At 43.8% G+C, this 19,011-nt stretch overlaps 2 protein-coding genes across 2 annotated transcripts in view; one reads left to right on the forward strand and one right to left on the reverse strand.

Moving 5' to 3' along the window:
- Positions 1 to 11,027, reverse strand: part of Mlh1 (mutL homolog 1) — a 39,859-nt gene extending 28,832 nt beyond the window's left edge. The window contains exons 1-4 of the mRNA XM_032910825.1: positions 10,843 to 11,027; positions 8,308 to 8,398; positions 6,209 to 6,307; positions 2,531 to 2,604 (exon numbers count right to left, since the gene is read on the reverse strand). Coding sequence (XP_032766716.1) covers positions 2,531 to 2,604; positions 6,209 to 6,307; positions 8,308 to 8,398; positions 10,843 to 10,979 — 401 coding nt within the window. The 5' untranslated portion in view covers positions 10,980 to 11,027. The remainder of the gene's footprint in view (positions 1 to 2,530; positions 2,605 to 6,208; positions 6,308 to 8,307; positions 8,399 to 10,842) is intronic.
- A 244-nt stretch (positions 11,028 to 11,271) lies between these two features.
- Positions 11,272 to 18,626, forward strand: Epm2aip1 (EPM2A interacting protein 1). Its single transcript, XM_032910826.1, has one exon. The coding sequence runs from the start codon at positions 11,394 to 11,396 to the stop codon at positions 13,212 to 13,214; it is 1,821 nt and encodes a 606-aa protein (XP_032766717.1). The 5' UTR covers positions 11,272 to 11,393; the 3' UTR covers positions 13,215 to 18,626.
- Positions 18,627 to 19,011: the final 385 nt, after the last annotated feature.

Consider the following 19,011-nt stretch of genomic DNA (forward strand, 5'->3'; position numbering starts at 1 on the left):
CAAGGCCCTGGGTTCAGTCCTCAGCTCCAAACAAAAAAAGAAAAGAAACACCTAACCAGCAACGGGAGGGAGCACTTGTAACCCCATCGCTCCAGAGGCAAAAGTAGGAGGGTCATTGCAAGTTCCAGACAGCCAGAGTTTTTTGTCTCAGAAACAAAACACAATATCCCAAGAGAAAATCAGCTCTTGATCTGGCCCAGGGACAGTCTTTTATACAAGTGTAGACTAATGTGTTAAGTGATCCAGCAAGAAGACCCTTTAGCCTGGGTAGGCGACTGGGGAGGTGGTAGCATCAGAGAGAAGAAGGGAACTCATCCAGGCTCTAAGGAGAAACAGTTTCAGGTGACTGGAGAAAAAGACTGGTAAGTCAGAGAGCAGGAGCTTTGGAACACACTGCACGAGGTAATGTGGAGACAGGGGCTGAGGTGGGTCAGGACACTTAGAAGTGTCTTAGCTCGTGTCACTGCTACTGTAGTGACCATGACCAAAGCGACTTGGGGAGGAAAGGGTTTATGTGGCTTACACTGCCACATCAAGTTGGGACAGGAACCTGGACACAGGAGCTGATGCTGAGACCATGGAGGAGTGCTGCTTACTGACTTGCTCAGTTTGCTTTCTTACAGAACCCAGGACCACCTGCCCCCGGAATGGAACAACCCACCACGGCCTGGGCACGTCCCCCATTAATCACTAATTAAGAAAATGTCTTACAGCCAAATGTTAGGGAAGCATTTTTCTTTTCCTTTTCTTTCTTTTTTTTTTAAATATTTATTTATTTTATGTATATGAATATACTGTAGCTGTCTTCAGCCACACTAGAAGAGCAGAAGAGCGCATCAGATCCCGTTACAGATGGTTGTGAGCCACCATGTGGTTGCTGGGATTTGAACTCAGGACCTCTGGAAGAGCAGTTGGTGCTCTTAACTGCTAAGCCATCTCTCCAGCCCTTCTTTCTTTTCTTTTTTTTTTTTTAAGATTTATTTATTTTATATATGTGAGTACACTGTAGCTGTCTTCACACACAGCAGAAGAGAGCATCAGATCTCATTACAGATGGTTGTGAGCCACCATGTGGTTGCTGGGAATTGAACTCAGGACCTCTGGAAGAGCAGTCAGTGCTCTTAACCATCTCTCCAGCCCCTGGAAGCATTTTCTTAATTAAGGTTCCCTCTTCTCAAATGACTTTAGCATGTCATAAACCTACCCAGCACAGGAAGGCACCGGGTGCCAAGATGAAACCTCTGGCTTTCATCCTGCCACAGAAGGGGCCACTAGAAACCCAGGTAGGGCATAACAAACAAACAAACAAACAAACAAACAAACAAACCCAGAGGTCTTCAAACAGGACTCAGGCTACCTACAAACATCTTAACCCACAACTGTCTCTGGTTTGTAACTCCCATCAGCCCACCCAGAATTCACACACAATCAAGACCCCTAACGCCAGCCCTGCATAGTCTGAGGTACTCTCTCTCTCTTGTCACATCCCACATTAGTTCAGAAGACTGAGGGTACAGAACTGATTTAATTTACAAACAACCTGAGTGCCCTCGCTTCTCTTTCTGCATTCATCAGGGATGACTACAAGTCTTCAGCCAGTGCTCACAAAAAAAACAAAACAAAAAAACTTGACTGTGATTTCTTGACTCCCATTTTCTTTGTCTCAGGACCATTTCCAAGCCTCTGGAAACTGCAGCACACACTTTGTAGGCAGCAGACACTCCCTACAAAGCAAGCAGCTCACACAGGCCCTGAGAGAAGGGAACCAGAAGCTCAGGAGCCGCAGATGAATGTGAGCCTCCAGCATTCGAGCCGCAGACCTGCACTCAGCCCAAGTGCTGGCCACCAAAGGTCAAAGGGAAGAAATAAGATGACCAGCTCCGAGGTGCCTGGAAACCTATGTGCAATGGACCCCTTCCTGGGTGCTTGTACTGCTACAACTTATCTCTTAGGAAGCCGTCCCGTGGGGCTGGAGATGGCTCAGCTGCTAAAAGCACTGGCTACTCTTCCAGCAGAGCAGAGGCCAATGAGAAAGAGAACAGGAAATGAGAATATCTCATTCCTAGAAACTTCCAGAGAACCTGCATTCTATTCCCAGAACCTACATTTTGTACTCACAGTCTACAGTCATATGTAACTCCCGTTCCAGTAGACCCCATTCCTTCTTCAGCCTCCAAGGGTACCAGATTTACACGTGGTACACAGACGTGAATGCAGCCAACATATCCATATACATAAGACACACTAATTTAAATCTTAAAAAGAAGCCATGAGGGAAGAGAGAGTGCCCCACTCATGACCATCCCTGTGGATGAACTTATTCACAGCAATGGGAGAGAAACTAGTATCTTAGTGTGTGTGTGGGTGGGCTAGGGTGGGGGGGTAACACTTATATCTGCGGTGGACACAGAAGCCATGACCACATACCTGTATGCACATTTCCCATCAGCCATTTTGGTTTAATAGTGAGGTGGGCTAGGGTGGGGGTAACACTTATATCTACGGTGACACAGAAGTCATTACCACATACCTGTATGCACATTTCCCATCAGCCGTTTTGGTTGTAATAGTGACATGGGCCACATGGCTTATGCTTGCCAAAGCCTAGGAGGAAAGGGAACCAGATGAAAGGAAACCTCACTGTGGCAAAGGTTATCTAACTTGCCTCTTCCAATCTACATCACCGTGGCAACAATAAACACTCTGACGCTGTTTTAAGAAAGAGATAAAATCTAGCCCATAAGGTAATCACTAGAATAAGGGGAAGCATGTGTTACAAACTCCAAAAGGAATCACACCAAACTTCCTGTGTTAACCGTAACTGTATCTCATGCTGCTACCACAGGGACTGTGCTGGGCAGTTTCCATTTCTGTAACAACACACAAGACGATCAACTTATAGACAACAGGTTTCTATTAGCTCGTGGTTTTAGAGGACCCATTTGATGATCAGTAGTTCCTGATGCTTTTGGTCCTGGGTTGAAGAAACTCATGGTGTGGAATTCACGAAGACCAAAGTCACTCACACCTCACATATGCAGAGGCCAAAGAGAACAAGAAGGAGTTCACTGTCCCTTTAAAGGGCACATCTTACAACCTGGAACCACCTACTAAGTCCTACACTTAGCTTAAATAATTTTCCAATAACAACAAAGTATGGACCAAGCTTTCAGTGTATGGGCCTCTAGAAAAATATTCCAGATTCAAAGGGAATTTATTCTCAGTGATTTATCTTCTAAGGAATTAAAAATGTGCCTTCAGAAAGAAATAATGGAATCTCTCAAAACAGCTTTGTAGAAACAATTATATTTTTAAAAAGACAAATTTGGGGTTGGGGATTTAGCTCAGTGGTAGAGCGCTTGCCTAGGAAGCGCAAGGCCCTGGGTTCGGTCCCCAGCTCCGAAAAAAAAAAAAAAAAAAAAAAAAAAAAAAGAACCAAAAAAAAAAAAAAAAAAAAAAAATTTAAAATTGCTACATTGGGTCTGTGCAACAACATCTAAACGCCAGAGGCAGTTTTCAGCTCATTGAAAGAAGTGACTCTGCCTGGGTGGCTGGGGCCAAAGATCACTGGACCCTTGGAGTCTGAGATCAGCAGAGGAGCTTAGTTCCACCTCAAAAACATACGAACTAAAACTGGACGTGCTTCAGACTCAGAGATCACTCGGTCAGAGCCGCGCTTCCCTGGTTCATATAATCTATTCTTCCCTTTGTAGCCAGGCTGGCCTCAGACTTGCTATGTAGATCTGGCTGGTTTCAAACTCTACATGCTCCTGTCTCAGCCTCTCGAGTACTGGGATTATAGGCATATACCATTGCATCCAGCTTGGCTTTTATAATTTTCAACATTTAAGAAATTGGGTGTGGTAGTGCAGACCCTTAATCCCAATATTTTGGAGGCAAAGGAAGGAAGATCAGGAGTGCAAGACCAGCCTCAGCTACACAAGGAGCTCAAGACCAACCAGTGTAGAAGACCTGGTTCAAACCATAAGATACGTTTAAAATGCAAGTGATTTTTGAGACCTTGTAAAGCAAGAGCTGCTCACAGAAGACAATCCTACGTATTTCTAGGAAGAGAGTGGGCCAATATACACAATACAGCGGACAGCCCTGCTGCTTCCTAAGGAGCCTTTTCAAGTAGATGGGAGCAGACTCTGGGGTCAGAGTGTCTACATTCATCCTCCACTCTGTCTCTGTCTAGTGTGCACACATCAGGCTTCTTACACATCCTCATGTGAACCAGGGAGATGGTAACTCTATGTTGTGGGATTGGAAGGAAGAGTTCATTCACAAAAGGAACATCACTGGCACAAAGATGTTCCTCAGTAGAAACCTCCTTCTGATCCCAGTAAACAGTAACTCCCAAGACAGACTAAGGATGCAGGAGGAAGGCTAGGATTGACCCATAGGGTTGTAGCTAGGATAAAACTGTCTTCCTACAACCTGACCAGAGGCAGCTTCAAATTAAGCTTTTCAGAGACTGTCTTTTGGGAACAATTTGAGGTTACTGTGAGCCAGCGGGTACTTGAGACTGTACTGTTTTGACCTACACTCCCTAAATTATAGAGAACAGCTCACAGCTTGTGGGGGAGGTCAACCTTGTGAAGGAAAAAGTGGGAGGGAGAGCGAGGTGCCACAGGCTCCTGGGACTCCTCAGACAGTCCTTACATTTAAGACAGCTCCCAGCACACCAGTGAGACAGCAAAAAGACCCAGGCCAGGGTGGTGGCCACTTCCTCTGTCTTCGCAGAAGTCTTCACAGGTGACCACATTCCCTCAACTCCTTCTAAGTTACCTCATTAAGCAGGGCTTTCATTGGAGCAGGATGACGGTGTGGTGAGATATGACTGACCAAGGATTTGGGGGCTTGGGATTGGCTCAAACGTAGTATAAAAGCTTATGGGTAGGGCAATAAACTCAGATCTGCATCCTGATGCTGGTCTCTGGGGTCAGATTTCCCGGGATTCATCAAGTGACTCTGTCACCTCTCACTTCCCACCCTTGGTCCTATTCCCACATTAGCTGCCTTTTAATTTAAATAAAATCTATGCCTGTCTTACTCACTGTTCTACTGCTACAAAGAGAACCATGAACATAGTAACTCTCATAAAGAATCTAGGGGCTGTTGACAGCTTCAGAGAGTCATTAGGCCATTATCGTCATAGCTGGGAACATGACGGCAGGCAGGCAAGCATGGTGCTAGAGAAGTACTGAGAGTTCCACCCTGATCCCAACAGCCCTTCTGGTTCACAGGTCTGTGCTGCTTCTCTGCTTTTCCCCGTGCTTACTGGCTGACAGCCTATTGCATGTACTGTATTTTCTAACCCTAGGACCCCACTTTCAGTGACCATTCCTGCATGTCCCCTATAGTTTTAATATACTGATAAACAGATAAAAGCATTGATCAGATTCACATTTGGTTTCCTAATACAACTTCATAGGTGTCTTAGGGTTTTACTGCTATGAACAGACACCATGACCAATGCAACACTTTTTTTTTTTTTTTTTTTTTTTTTTTTTTTTTTTTTAGTTCTTTTTTCGAGCTGGGGACCGAACCCAGGGCCTTGCTTCCTAGGCAAGCAGCTAAATCCCCAACCCCAAAATAATGTATTTCTTTTTTTTTTTTTTTTTTTTTTTTTTGGGGCTGGGGGCCGAACCCAGGGCCTTGCGCTTCCTAGGCAAGCGCTCTACCCCTGGGCTAAATCCCCAACCCCAATGCAACACTTTTAAAGACAACATTTACTTGGGGCTGGCTCACAGGTTCAGAGGTTCAGTCCATTATCATCAAGGTGGGAGCATGGTTGTGTCCAGGCAGGCATGGTGCAGGAGCTGAGAGTTCTACATCTTGTTGCAAAGGCAAACAGAAGACTGACTTGCAGGCAGTTAGAAGGGTCTCAAAGCCCACCCCTACAGTTTCCTCCAACAAGGCCACACCTACTCTAGCAAGGTCACACCTCCTAATAGTGCCATTCCCTGGGCCAACCACATTCAAACTACCACAGTAGATAATGTTAGAGACTTCATTAAAAAGATACACGCTATTCAGTACCTCTGTAGATAAAATAGTATATTAAGTATTTTTCAAAATTTCTCAGTCATGGAAAGCTAAATTTGTTCAGATTTAGCAAGTATTAAATTGCACTTGCCTGTGTTGAGAGGTGAGACATTATCACAGGAAGACGTTTTTATACATTTCTTTAAGTTTGACTTACCTCACCACGAAAGCCATAGGTGGAAATACTAGCTAAATCCTCAAAGGTCTGCAGTTTACTTGTAGTGAACCTCTCACACACAATATCCAAATCTTCCTTCTGCGTGATTAAGAGGGAGGGAAGGACATATGAGTATGTCTTCATTTTCTTAAATCCTTCTGAATTCTCATCTCATTGCTTTACGCCGAGAAGAAATCCTCAGGAGGAGAGGTCTAAATTAGTACCAGCTTCCTTACTGGCAAACAAGACCCGGACCTGGGTCTTCACTTTACTAGGTGGCTCCTTCTCACTGTCATGGGCAGTGCCCACTTCTGGCCCCCACCTCCTAGCATCAGGACTCCATGTGTAGACCTCTTCTCTACCTATACTCACTCACTGTTGCCTTCCTCGGCCCCTCCGTCCCCACCCTTTTTCGAGACAGTCTCACTGTATAGTATAGGATGCTTCAATCTTAATTCTCCCGCCTTGACCTCTCAAGTGCTGGAATTGTATGCATGTGACACCATACCCAAATTTCATTGTCTTTCTTTTTAAATTAAAAAACCAAAACTTTTTTTCAGTCTACAGGAAGGAAAACTCTTCTATCTTACAAGGAGTAAAAACACTTGTGACTAAATTGTCATTTTAGCTGCATGTGGTGGCACACATTTGAAACTCTAGCACGTTGTAGACAGAAGTAGGAGGGACAAGAACTTCGCTCCACAGAGCATCAAGGTTAGTCTAGCTCAGAAGAGCCCCTGCTTCAAAAGCCATAAACATGGGCTAGAGAGAAACCTCAGTGTGGCAAGAGCACTTTCTGCTTCCTGAGGACCTGAGTTCTGCTGCCAACACCCACGACAGGTGACTCACTGCTCCTTCTAACTCCAGCTCTGGGCAATCCAAGGCCTCTACAGGCACTAGCACTCATAGGCAGGGATACCTACACACACACACACACACACACACACACACACACACACACACCTTTAAAGGGCACTTTAAGTGTAACCTGCCCCACAGGAACTGCCTATCCTTCCTTTAAACGTTTCTTTCCCAATCTTTCCCATTAAATGGCGACTCCTAGTCAACTACCCCTCTTACATCAGCAAACTCTGAGAGGTCTGCCCTCACTCAGAGTTAACTCAGGAACCTCAGTGTTCCTTACATCTCGGATACAGTCAAACTGGTTCAAGGCACGGCCACCCCACTCCTGGTTCCTACAAGAGTCTTTTGCTATCTACACTGCCCTTCAGCAACTTGTTTGCAAAGGTCTTTTTAAATTTAATTTTATTTTTATGTGCCTGACTGTATGAGTACCATACGCATGAAGTGCCCTCAGAGGCCAATCGAGCCCTTGAAACTGGAGTTCTAGCTGTTGTCAGACACTTCCTATGGATGCTGAGAACAAAACTTGGTTCCTCTCCAAGTGTGGCAAGTGTTCTTAACTACTGAGCCATCATCACTCTGGGCCCATTCAAAGGTTTTAAAAAAAAACTCACCACACCATGTCCTGTTTTACTTACAATCAATGAGTCAGATCCCACCATAGCTGCCAAAAAGATCACCACTTTACTATGCCCAGAATGCTTCCTCCTAGGCCTCGTACCCTGGTCTTGTTGGCCATGTTGCATGGCTTCCTTACTGGTCCATCAAGTTGAAGCATGCCTCTATGCTAAGATTTTGTCCTTACTGTTCTTTTTACCCAAGACACTCATGCTTTCAACCATGTTAAAATCTGCTCCTTGATCTCCTTTCATTTTCTCCATCAACTCCCATCCATATTAAAGCCCTCCTGAATGACCAATAGTGGAGGCCATATCCTTTCCCACCTCTGCTCCTCTTCCTCCCAGCTTCTGTATTCTGCACAGGGCTTTATGGCACCCAGCATACTGGTCACTTTGTCCTGACCCCGACTACCATGACAGAAAACAAAGGATTATTGTCCGTTTTATTCACTGCCATAGCCCTTGAACAGTGTTCAATATACACTAGAAATTTAATACTAATTATTGCTACATGTTCAAGCCTTCAATCTAAAACCCCTACGGAAAAGACTACAGGCACCAGGTCCTGCGTTTGAGGTAAAGCACATAAAACTGGCTCCCCCAGGCCTTGCTTACCCTGATTCCGGTGCCATTGTCTTGGATCTGAATTAGCTTCAGGCCTCCTTCTTTAACAATCACTTGAATATTTGTAGATTTTGCATCTAAACTGGCAAATCAGAGAAAATATTCTGTCAGTTGAAACTACTCTGATGCACACAATTGTAATATCAAATTTCAAACAAAGAGAGTACTTGATTAGCATGCTTTTTCTTTGTCTTACAAGCTCAATGTGGATACTATATGAACGTACACATTGCTTAAGTGACAAGGACAGAGCACATTTCTGTCCCTGTGGGACGGTCCTTTTAGCACATGTGTTTCTTACTCTCTTTTCAATTACTTTTACTGTTAAAACAACTCTAAGCAGTCTCTGGTTTCTTCTTTTGTTTTTATAAACAATTACTTATTTACTTTATGTATGTATATGTAGCTGTCTTCAGACACACCAGAAGAGGGCATCAGATCCCATGACAGATGGTTGTGAGTCACCGTGTGGTTGCTGGGAATTGAACTCAGGACCTCTGGAAGAGCAGTCAGTGCTCCTAACGACTGGGCCATCTCTCCAGCCCCAGTCTCTGGTTTCTAAGTGCCTCTAATAAATGTCATTTTAAAATGCTGCTTTCCTCTACTCTTTTAAAGAAAACTGCCATGCAGAGATTTAAGAGGCTTAAGGAGCTGGAGTCTGGAGAGATGGCTCAGCGGTTAGGAGCACTGGTTGCTCTTCCTGAGGAACAGAGCTCATTCCCAGCATCCACTTGGTAGCTGTAGCCCCAGCTACAGTGGACCTGACTCCCTCTCTGGTCCCTGAGAGCAATCCATGTTCATGGTGCATAGACATACATGCAGGCAAAACATGAAATGAAAATTTAAAATGAAACAAGATGCCAGTAGGGACTTAGAACATGTCTTCGTGGGTAAAAGCACCTGGCACCAACCAGAGTTCAATCTCTGGGACCCACATGATGGAAAGAGAGAATCAAAGCTGTCCTCTGACCTTCACGAGTGTGTTGCACACGCAGTTCCTATCACCCAAATAAGTAAACAAAAATAAACTAAATTAACAAGGAAATGATCTTTAAAAGAATGAGACTCTTTGTGTTTTCAGAGCAGCCTACACTCATATCTACCACAGGGAACAAATTCGACCTGGGGCTGCATGAAAAAGGCAAGTTCTCAACTCCTCTCATGAAAAACTTTATTAAAAAAAAAAAAACAAACAGTAAGTTACTTAAGTAATGAAATTCTCTTAGCATCTCTGTATCAAAAACCTTGACTTAAATATTTAAGTAGAATCTGCAAAATCGGGGTTGGGGATTTAGCTCAGTGGTAGAGCGCTTGCCTAGGAAGCGCGAGGCCCTGGGTTTGGTCCCCAGCTCCGAAAAAAAGAAAAAGGAAAAGAAAGAAAAAAGAATCTGCAAAATCTCTGCTTGCATACAAGTTGCCATGCTACTTTTAAGCTTGGTTTTATTGTACAGTATCCAGGCATAGTACAATTAAGTGAGTTATCCTGTCTGTCCAAACACTGTAAAAACTACAGCTACCCTATGGCAGTCTACTGACACCAAACCAAATGTCCGCAGGCTCCCTGCTCCTTCCTTTGGTTACCTCGTAACTCCTTTCTTCTTGTGTCTTAACTCCTTTCTACCCGTGGCAGTGGTTCTCAACCTTCCTAAAGGTTCCTCTGTTATGCCGTGGTGACTCCTACCATAAAATTATTTTGTTGCTACTTCATAACTGTAATTTAGCTACTGTTCTGAACTGTAAATCTCTGTGTTTTCTGATAGTCTTAGGTGACTCTGTATAAGGGTCGTTGGACCCCAAAAAGGGTCTGAGGTCATTTATTTCAGTGCCATTGCTCTGAATGGTTTCTTTTCAGTGCACTCCTACCAGACTGCTATTCTTCACAGAACAGTGTATGGGCTTTCACTAACATCAACTGACATTAACACAAGTGTCCTTTTTGAACTTATTGGGTGTGTGTCTATTTTGGGGTATACTATTCACACTGCCTTTTAAAGGTTAAACTGTACACGTCTAACTTCTCTCCTCCACAACCTGACAGGTTTCAAGTCTCCAGATGCAACAAATGCCTCCCCCTAAGAACATTAACTAGGGTCACTAATTTGACAACAGGAAGTCAGAAGAAAGCCCCATGTCCACTGCCCTGATAAGTTTGAATAAAACTCAAACTGTGCCTTGGATGTGTACGGATTATTCCCGGGGTGAATGATAAACCTCTAAAATGGCACACACTGACGACTTTCTTCCACCCTTAAACATTCACACATCGTCAGCTGCGCATCTTCTGCGTGTGTAATGTGGTAGCGAGGTGCCTCCTCCGGGAAGGTACCATTAACCAATACCACGCGTGCTTCCCTTACTTGAGACCCAAACAGGTCTCGGGCAAGCCGTGAGGACCCTCGGCCCGCGCATAGTGGGAAGCCGGCCTGGCACGCGCACGGTCCCAGTGCCCAGCTCCCTGCATGGTAGCCGACTGCAGCAGGTCCGTCCGACTCGCAATCGGGAAACTCGGCTTCGCTCCCTCCGTACCAGTTTTCAATCATCTCTTTGATAGCATTGGCCGGCCGCTGGATAACTTCCCCCGCCGCTATGCGATTCACTACCGTCTCGTCCAGGCGCCGAATAACTCCTGCTACAAACGCCATATTGGCGCCCGAATTTGCCATCAGCCAATCACTTCGGCCCCTCTGGCGCAAGTTCTTCCTTCACCTTGGGCCGACCGCCGTCCTGAGCCACCTTCCCAGCGGCAAGTGCTGATTGGGCAAAATAAATGCCAGTCAACCGCCTCTTACGTCAGTTCCTGGGGTATCTGTTCCGCCCTAAACAGAGGCTGCCCACCGGGTTGGAAGGCAACGCGCTTGCGCGTCAAAGTTCACGGTCCGCTCTTCCTATTGGCTCATTCCTGAGAGCTGAGGGAATACGAAATCTCTAGCCAATAGGAGCGGAGGCGCCCTGGCGGAGGCTGGTGCACCCTGCTCGGGTGATCTGGCGCAGAACCCAGGGGGGTGCTTGGCGTTCGTCGGGCTCCTCCCCGTTTGCTGCGGCCTCAGAGCTCGGCATTATCCCTTGGCCTCCGCAGAATGTGGATGACGCCCAAGAGGATTAGGATGGAAGTCGACGAGGCTCTGGTGTTCCGGCCCGAGTGGACCCAGCGTTACCTGGTGGTGGAGCCTGCGGAGGGTGACGGGGCCCTGTGCCTGGTGTGTCGCCGCCTGGTCGCCTCTACTCGGGAACGCGACGTGAGGCGCCACTACGAAGCCGAACACGAATTCTACGAACGGTTTGTAGGGGACGAGGAACGCGCGGCCCTGGTGGAGCGTCTGCGGCAGGGCGACATGTCTTTGGCCTCCGTTCTCACTCCGGAGGAGAGAGCTACGCGGGCAGGCCTCGGCCTCTGCCGCTTCTTGGCCTTGAAGGGTCGCGGCTGGGGTGAGGGTGACTTCGTCCACCAGTGCATGGAGGTGTTGCTGAGAGAGGTGCTGCCGGATCACGTCGGCGTCCTGGAAGGCATTGATTTATCTCCAGAGATCACACGGCAGAGGATTCTGAGCATTGACAGCAACCTCCGTAGCCAGCTGTTTAACCGAGCCAGGGACTTTAAGGCCTATTCCCTTGCTTTGGATGACCAGGCTTTTGTGGCCTATGAGAACTACCTGCTGGTTTTCATCCGTGGCGTCGGCCGCGACCTGGAGGTGCAAGAAGATCTTCTGACCATTATCAACCTGACTCATCACTTCAGTGTTGGAGCTCTCATGTCGGCAATTCTGGAGGCCCTGCAGACAGCAGGGCTCAGCTTACAGCGAATGGTTGGACTGACCACGACCCACACCTTGAGGATGATTGGCGAGAACTCCGGACTGGTCTCCTACATGAGAGAAAAGGCTGTGAGTCCCAACTGTTGGAACGTTATCCACTATTCGGGATTTCTTCACTTGGAACTGTTGAGTTCTTACGATGTTGATATTAATCAGATCATAAATACCATCTCCGAATGGGTAGTCATGATTAAAACCAGAGGTGTTAGGCGGCCGGAGTTCCAGTCTTTACTGACTGAGTCTGAATCAGAGCATGGAGAGAGAGTTAATGGACGGTGTTTGAACAACTGGCTGAGAAGAGGCAAAACATTAAAACTAATATTTTCGCTAAGGAAAGAAATCGAGGCGTTCTTGGTTTCGGTGGGGGCGACAACAGTTCATTTCTCAGACAAGCAGTGGCTTTGTGATTTTGGTTTCTTGGTAGACATCATGGATTACCTCCGAGAGATCAGTGAAGAACTGCAAATCAGTAAAGTCTTTGCTGCTGCCGCCTTTGAACGCATCTGCACCTTTGAGGATAAGCTGAGCTCCCTTCAGAGACAAATGGAGGAAGTAAATCTAACAGACTTTCCTGCCTTCAGCATAATCGTTGATGAACTCAAACAGCAGTTTAAGGAAGATCAAAAAATATTTGATCCTGACAGGTATCAAATGGTGATCTCCCGCCTACAAAAAGATTTTGAGAGACATTTCAAGGACCTCAGGTTCATTAAAAAGGACTTGGAACTTTTCTCAAATCCATTTAGCTTCAAACCGGAATACGCGCCTATTTCCGTAAGAGTGGAGCTAACAAAACTTCAGGGGAACACCGACCTGTGGAATGAGTACAGAGTCAAAGACTTGGGACAGTTTTATGCTGGACTGTCTGGGGAAGCTTACCCAATTATCAAAGGGGTTGCCTATAAGGTGGCATCCTTATTTGATAGTAACCAAATCTGTGATAAGGCTTTTGCATATTTAACTCGAAACCAGCACACGTTGAGCCAGCCACTGACGGACGAGCATCTCCAAGCGCTATTTCGAGTTGCCACAACTGAAATGGATCCCCGTTGGGATGATCTTGTGAGAGAGAGAAATGACTCATAAGCCATCGTGGTACAAGAAGAAGTCAATCTGAAAAGGGAAAATTAATTTAACTTCCTTTCACATTTCCTCATTTGGATGGTTGGAAAGCATTGAACTTATTACAGATGTCCAAACTGATAAACATTGAGATCTTTCTGAAGAGTCACCTTTCCCCATCTCATTTGGCAACATGGAACTGACACATAAGAATACCACCTTTAAAAAACTTAGTTTAATGGAAAAGTCATTGCCTTTTACTTTTATTATAACTGGTTTTCAACAGATTTAGTATTGATATTGTAAGTTGAACTAGAAGTCTGGTTTTAAAATGGTCTAAAGATGCATGCCAAAAGTTTCAGCCCTTACTTTGACACAGTGGAAAGTGTGACACATGGTTTGAAGTGGCCAACTCCATAAAAGTGGTATTCGAGTCAGTTCACAGAAACTCACATATCAAATTAAGTTTCTGAAAAGGAATAGCATATACACAGTGGAGGTATTTTATCTAGCTAACAGAGTTTAAGATTATTTCTTAAAGCATATTTCTGAGTCTGAAGTAAATACAAACCCCATCCCCACCTACCCAGTGGATGGACGGTGACATTATGGATGGAGGAAGGAATCAATTTGGTGTTGGAGCAGCAAGAATTATTTTAAGTTTCTGATTTAGGAGGTTCCTTACTATCAGGAGTTAAGAATAACCGATTATTGGTGGTTTGCTCCTTATTTTTTCACAGCCGGAGCAATTTTTTCAGCTCGTCTGTCAAAGAACCATGGTAAGTATGGAATCCTGATCACTGCCAGTCAGTATTTTTTTCCTGCTCTAGACAGAACTTTGGTCCTATCCAAACAGTAAGGGGGAAAGGACCTTTACACTTCAAGATAGGAGTTATGAGAGGCTTGCAGCTTGTTTGTCTTATCTGCATGGGTATTAATGTTCTCTGAAGAAACTATGCTTAAGGGAGACACTTTATTTTGAAATGATGTGCCAGATTTTGTTAGCTGCAGGAAATGGATTTACTCTAGAATTTAAAGCTGTCTTACACATTGAGTAGTTAAGACAGTGCATAAGAAAAATACTTAAATCTAAAGAAGCAACCTTATCCACAGACTGTAATAATTCCTATTTCTAGAGATGTTTTTGTGCTGTATTGTTGTCAGATATATTAACTGGAAAAGTCAATCTTCAGGTAAAGCTCAACGTGTCAACCTGATCTAAGAACAGCACTGTGTGTAACTCATCGTCACGTACAGGTTACAGGCTGGTGTGCTGCCTTCCGGCCTAAATTCCGCAGCACATTGTGTTGCGCATTCAAGGAACCTGGTGACAACCAAGATTTTGGAAGGAACTGATGCTTAAGCCACACGAGTCTAAGAACCAAAGTTAGATCAGTGGTTCTCAAGCAAAGGTAGAAACCCTTGCTTCCAGAGAGCGCAGGGGAGTGTTAAGGACACCTTTGTAGTTACCGTATTTACTGGAGAGTTGTGCTGGCATGTAAGCCAAGAAGATTTCTCCTTCCTATGGTGTTCAGGCAGCTTGATGCCATAAAGAATCATCCATTCCCTCCCAAAGTGCCAGCACCTCCCCCCTACCAAGTATACATCATCTTATTTCAAAAGACAGGGAAAATCTCCAGCGGAAGCCGATGGTGTATACTTGATAGGGAAGCCTAGTTCTAGCAGTTCAGAGCAGAAAAGCAAGTGTCAGATTGGCATTTTGCTTATTAAAGAATAAGCTTAAATATGGAAAACACAAGTCTACTGCTAGTTTCCTGGTAGCTTTTGTGTATTGCCTTTCACAGCAAATACTTCAAATACTTTTTATTATTTGAGAGAATGATTGGAAGTCCTGAAAGCTGCCTCTACTTTCTATTTCTAGTCCCCTAAATATTACTATCTCGTGCATTCTATCAAGTTCTTGTGTTTTGCTTAAGGTGATGATTAGATTAGTCTGCATCCTGTAACCGCTGTGTGAGTATGGGGGAGATAGAAATAAGCTAAGGAATTTTCTTTAATTGACCCTCAGCAATACTTTGCTGTAACTAGTCTTACTTTTTGTTTATTTGTTTAAGGCAGTGGTTCTTAACCTTCCTAATACCGCAGCCCTTTAATACAGTTCCTCGTGTTGTGGTGACCCCCAGCCATAAAATTATTTCTTTGCTACTTCATAACTGTAATTTTGCTACTGTTATGAATTGTAATGTAAATATCTGTTGTGCAGGATATCTGATATTCAACCCCACCCCTACCCCCAGAGGGGTCAGGACCCATGGGTTGAGAACCGCTGGTTTAGGTGTTTTGCCGTTTTCTGTATTTCTGTAAGTAATTGCAGCTGCATGGCAGTTTTTTCTTTTCCTCTTCCTTTTTAAATATATAGTTGTTACTGGTCCTGTGGTATCCGTGAATATAGTTAAAAATAAGTGCCATTTAAAACAGTAACTTTGTGTCCTTAACTGTCCCTTTCCATTTCTCTCATTTCTACTAGTTCAAATATTTGCTTGGCCAGGCTCCCATATTGCCAGCCAGATCACTCAAGTTCAGTGTTTTCCTCAGTATTTTTCCCTTCTTGAAATCATCCTAGCATTGCAGAGACATCAGCTCCAGTCATTGCAGTCACCTCTTCCTTAAGTATGTCTATCTGGTCGCTTTGTTTGCTGTTTGTTTTGTTTTCTTTTAAGACTCTCTTGCCTCGTTTCCCTACATTACTTCCAAGTTGATCTCTTTCTATGACTTTAGTTGTCACCTATATGCAGATACTTCCAAATTTTTGTCTCCTGAGATTTCCTCCTAAATCCTAGTTGCTAATAATTGCTAACACTGTGCTCTCTCACATCTTGGCTCTTTCTCCCAAACCTGCTCTTCCTCTCACTTTTCCTTCAGCAGATGGCTTTACAGTTGCCCTTGCCTAAGCCAAAACCAGTCAGCCCACTCTTACCGATTCCCCTCCCTTCAGTGCTGTCAGGGTAGATAGAAGACAAACTTCTGTTCATCTTGCAGAACTTGTCCTACATATCATGTAAGATGCTTCAGGGGTCTCCTCTAGGCCAGGTATCCACCTACATGTACTGAACACCCTGTCTTTTTTACTTAGCATTTCTTACTCTGCTTTGGTCATTGCTAGACTGGACCAGAGAAGTCTAATCCATTGATTCATCTCTAGTGAATAGTAGGATGCCTGGCATTTGAACAAATGTTTGGGCAAATAAATACTTGTGTGTTTCGTTTTGTTTTGTTTTATGAAACCTTCACAGTCTTCATTTGACCATCACAGACATCCTGCCTGTTCAGTGAATAGTTCTTAGCCATGTATTGCAAATTAAGAAATGAAACTCACCTTATTTGTGACTAGGAATCTCATTGTTGTGTTTCTTGAATTTAGTGCAGTGCTTAGCATGTGGTTCAAATATTATGTGAATGTTGTTAAGAAAATAGATTGTAATTTACCCTAGTAAACTATAGTAATGTCAAGATTCAAACCTAGGTGTCCTCACGAATCTACTCGCTAGTGTTAAGTACATTCATAATATAGTCTTTATTTTAATTTCCAAAGGAACCCACATTCAGAGGGAAGACATTGGATAACTGCTTAGATGGAACTGAATTCAGTAATCTGAAAATTACCTTCATTCAGTATTAGAGAAAGACAATCCTGCAAAGAGTTAATGTCCATTTTTCCTTTTGTAGGGTCAGCCCTAGGAGAAAGTGGCATGCTATTTAGTAGTTACTTTCCTTTACAGATGATTTCTGGCTCTTCTGGAATTTAAAAGTAAGTAAACTTATTTCTGAGAAAGCTGTCTTAGTCAGCCCTTCTGACTACAAGGTCCCGGCTCATTTACTTTACCATGTGGAATTCCCACATCATTTCCCAAAGAGAAAAGCCCCAGATGACGTGAGTTAACATTTAGATTTGCTGTATTTTCTCTCTTTCTTGTTTCTTGCCTCTGAATTTCATTTCTAGGTAAATTAGACAGTTCAGTCTCAAGTCAGAAAGCCAGATGCTTATTAGTGTCTTTTGTTAAGCCCTTTTGCCCAGTTTAAGAGATGAACTAGTGTCATTCTCTTAGTTGGACTTACCCCAGTTTTAGGAAGTCACACTAATTAACTAATTCACTCTGAGGTCTTGGCAGTAGGTACAACGGTCATCCAGACATTTGATCCTTGTTGCAAAACTAGGTTTTTGTCAACCTTTGGGTTAAGGGTTTCTCATTTTTATCTTGTATTTAAAAAGTCAATTCATCCTACACTATAAGTACTTTTTAAATATTCTATATATAATTTCTGCCTTGAAACCGACCAAATACTGAATTCATGTCCTGTACACTTTGTCTAAAGCAGCCAGTGGCAACCAAAAGTATTTTTTTTCTTCTTTAATAAAGAGTAGATGTCCTGTCTTCATCTCAAGGGGCACTTTTGCCTCTCTATAATAGAACTTGTCCCGGTATCATTTTTTTTCTATCTTCCAGTAGCAGTCTTCCTGAGTGCCTCCCAGATAGTCATGAAGCAGTTTGTAGTATTTTAGTTCTGCATTAGGATTGGTGAGGTTGCCATGAGCAGGTGAATAACTACAAAAGTCTAGTGTCCCAACAGCTTGTCTGTGACAAGCTGTCTGAGCTGACAGACTACAATCCCCACAGGCCAAGTCTGTCTTGGCTCACCCTTCTTTGAGGAAAGTGTTACAGGAGTTATAGCCATGTCTGTCTATGAACTGTCATGGCTGCTTCCCTCTATAGTTGCAGACTTAAGTAGTTGTGACACTGTGTGCAATGCAAGCTAAAATGACTTTTTGGAAAAGTTCATTTCCTGCTTAAAATTGTCCCTACCTACCCTGGGGCTCAGGACAAAGCAGATATACTCAATAGGGGTTGACTGCTCACTTTGGGAAAAGAGAAGAGAAAGTTTGGCTCTGTAAGCCCACAGCTACACAGATTTCAAGAAGTCCAAATCCCTCCATACAGGTGGGAGGAAGACGAAGTATTTGGAAGATCACTCTACTGGTCCTTATTCTATTCCCCTAGTTACGTCACTCTAAATATGTCTTTGCTTTCTCATCGAGATAAAAGTTTACAAATATTAAGTGTTCACTTGAGTGGATTTTTATATTCACCTATGAATGCACCACTCAGATCAAGGTAGAACATATTTCTGTTACTCCAGTAGGTGCCCTTTGCCTCTCACAGAGAGACAGTTGCTGGTCTGACTTGTATTGCTTGTCAGTTTTGCCTGTTTTAAGTGTATATCAAGTGGAACTAGACACGCTGTGCTCTCTTTTCTCTGTGTCTGCTATAGTAATCCATGGTGTGGATTGTAACAGCTCATTTCTCACTCAGTGTCACAGTCCGTCCATTGTACAAGTTGATCCATTCAATGTTGATGAATATTTGGATTGTTTCCAGTTTATGGTCATTATGAATAAAATTGCTATTAAAAGCCTTGTGTTTGTCTTTCAGTGAACATGTGTTACCCCTTCCTTTTGGTGTATTACTTGGCAGATAACTTAGCTTCTGTTACTTTATATGGGTTATTTTCCACAAAACAACCAGACTGATCTCTACTTTAAAATCTCTCAGATAATGCCGCTTTCCTACTCAAAACTTCCAGTGGTTTGCTATCCGATTAGAAGCTGAAGTCTGTCTGTGCCTATATCTTTACCCACACATACCTTCTTCTCGGTGTCTCTTCTAACATCTTATCTTCTGTTTCTAGCTCCTTCCTCTACTCTGTACTGAATGCTGTGCTTATAAATTTGGGGGTTAAGATAAATGTTTTGTAATTCAAGTGGTTACTTGTGGCTTGGAGGCTTTGAGCTTGGCTTTGTTTT

Source organism: Rattus rattus, chromosome 8 (genome assembly GCF_011064425.1).
Source record: "Rattus rattus isolate New Zealand chromosome 8, Rrattus_CSIRO_v1, whole genome shotgun sequence".
Classification (NCBI taxonomy): domain Eukaryota; kingdom Metazoa; phylum Chordata; class Mammalia; order Rodentia; family Muridae; genus Rattus; species Rattus rattus.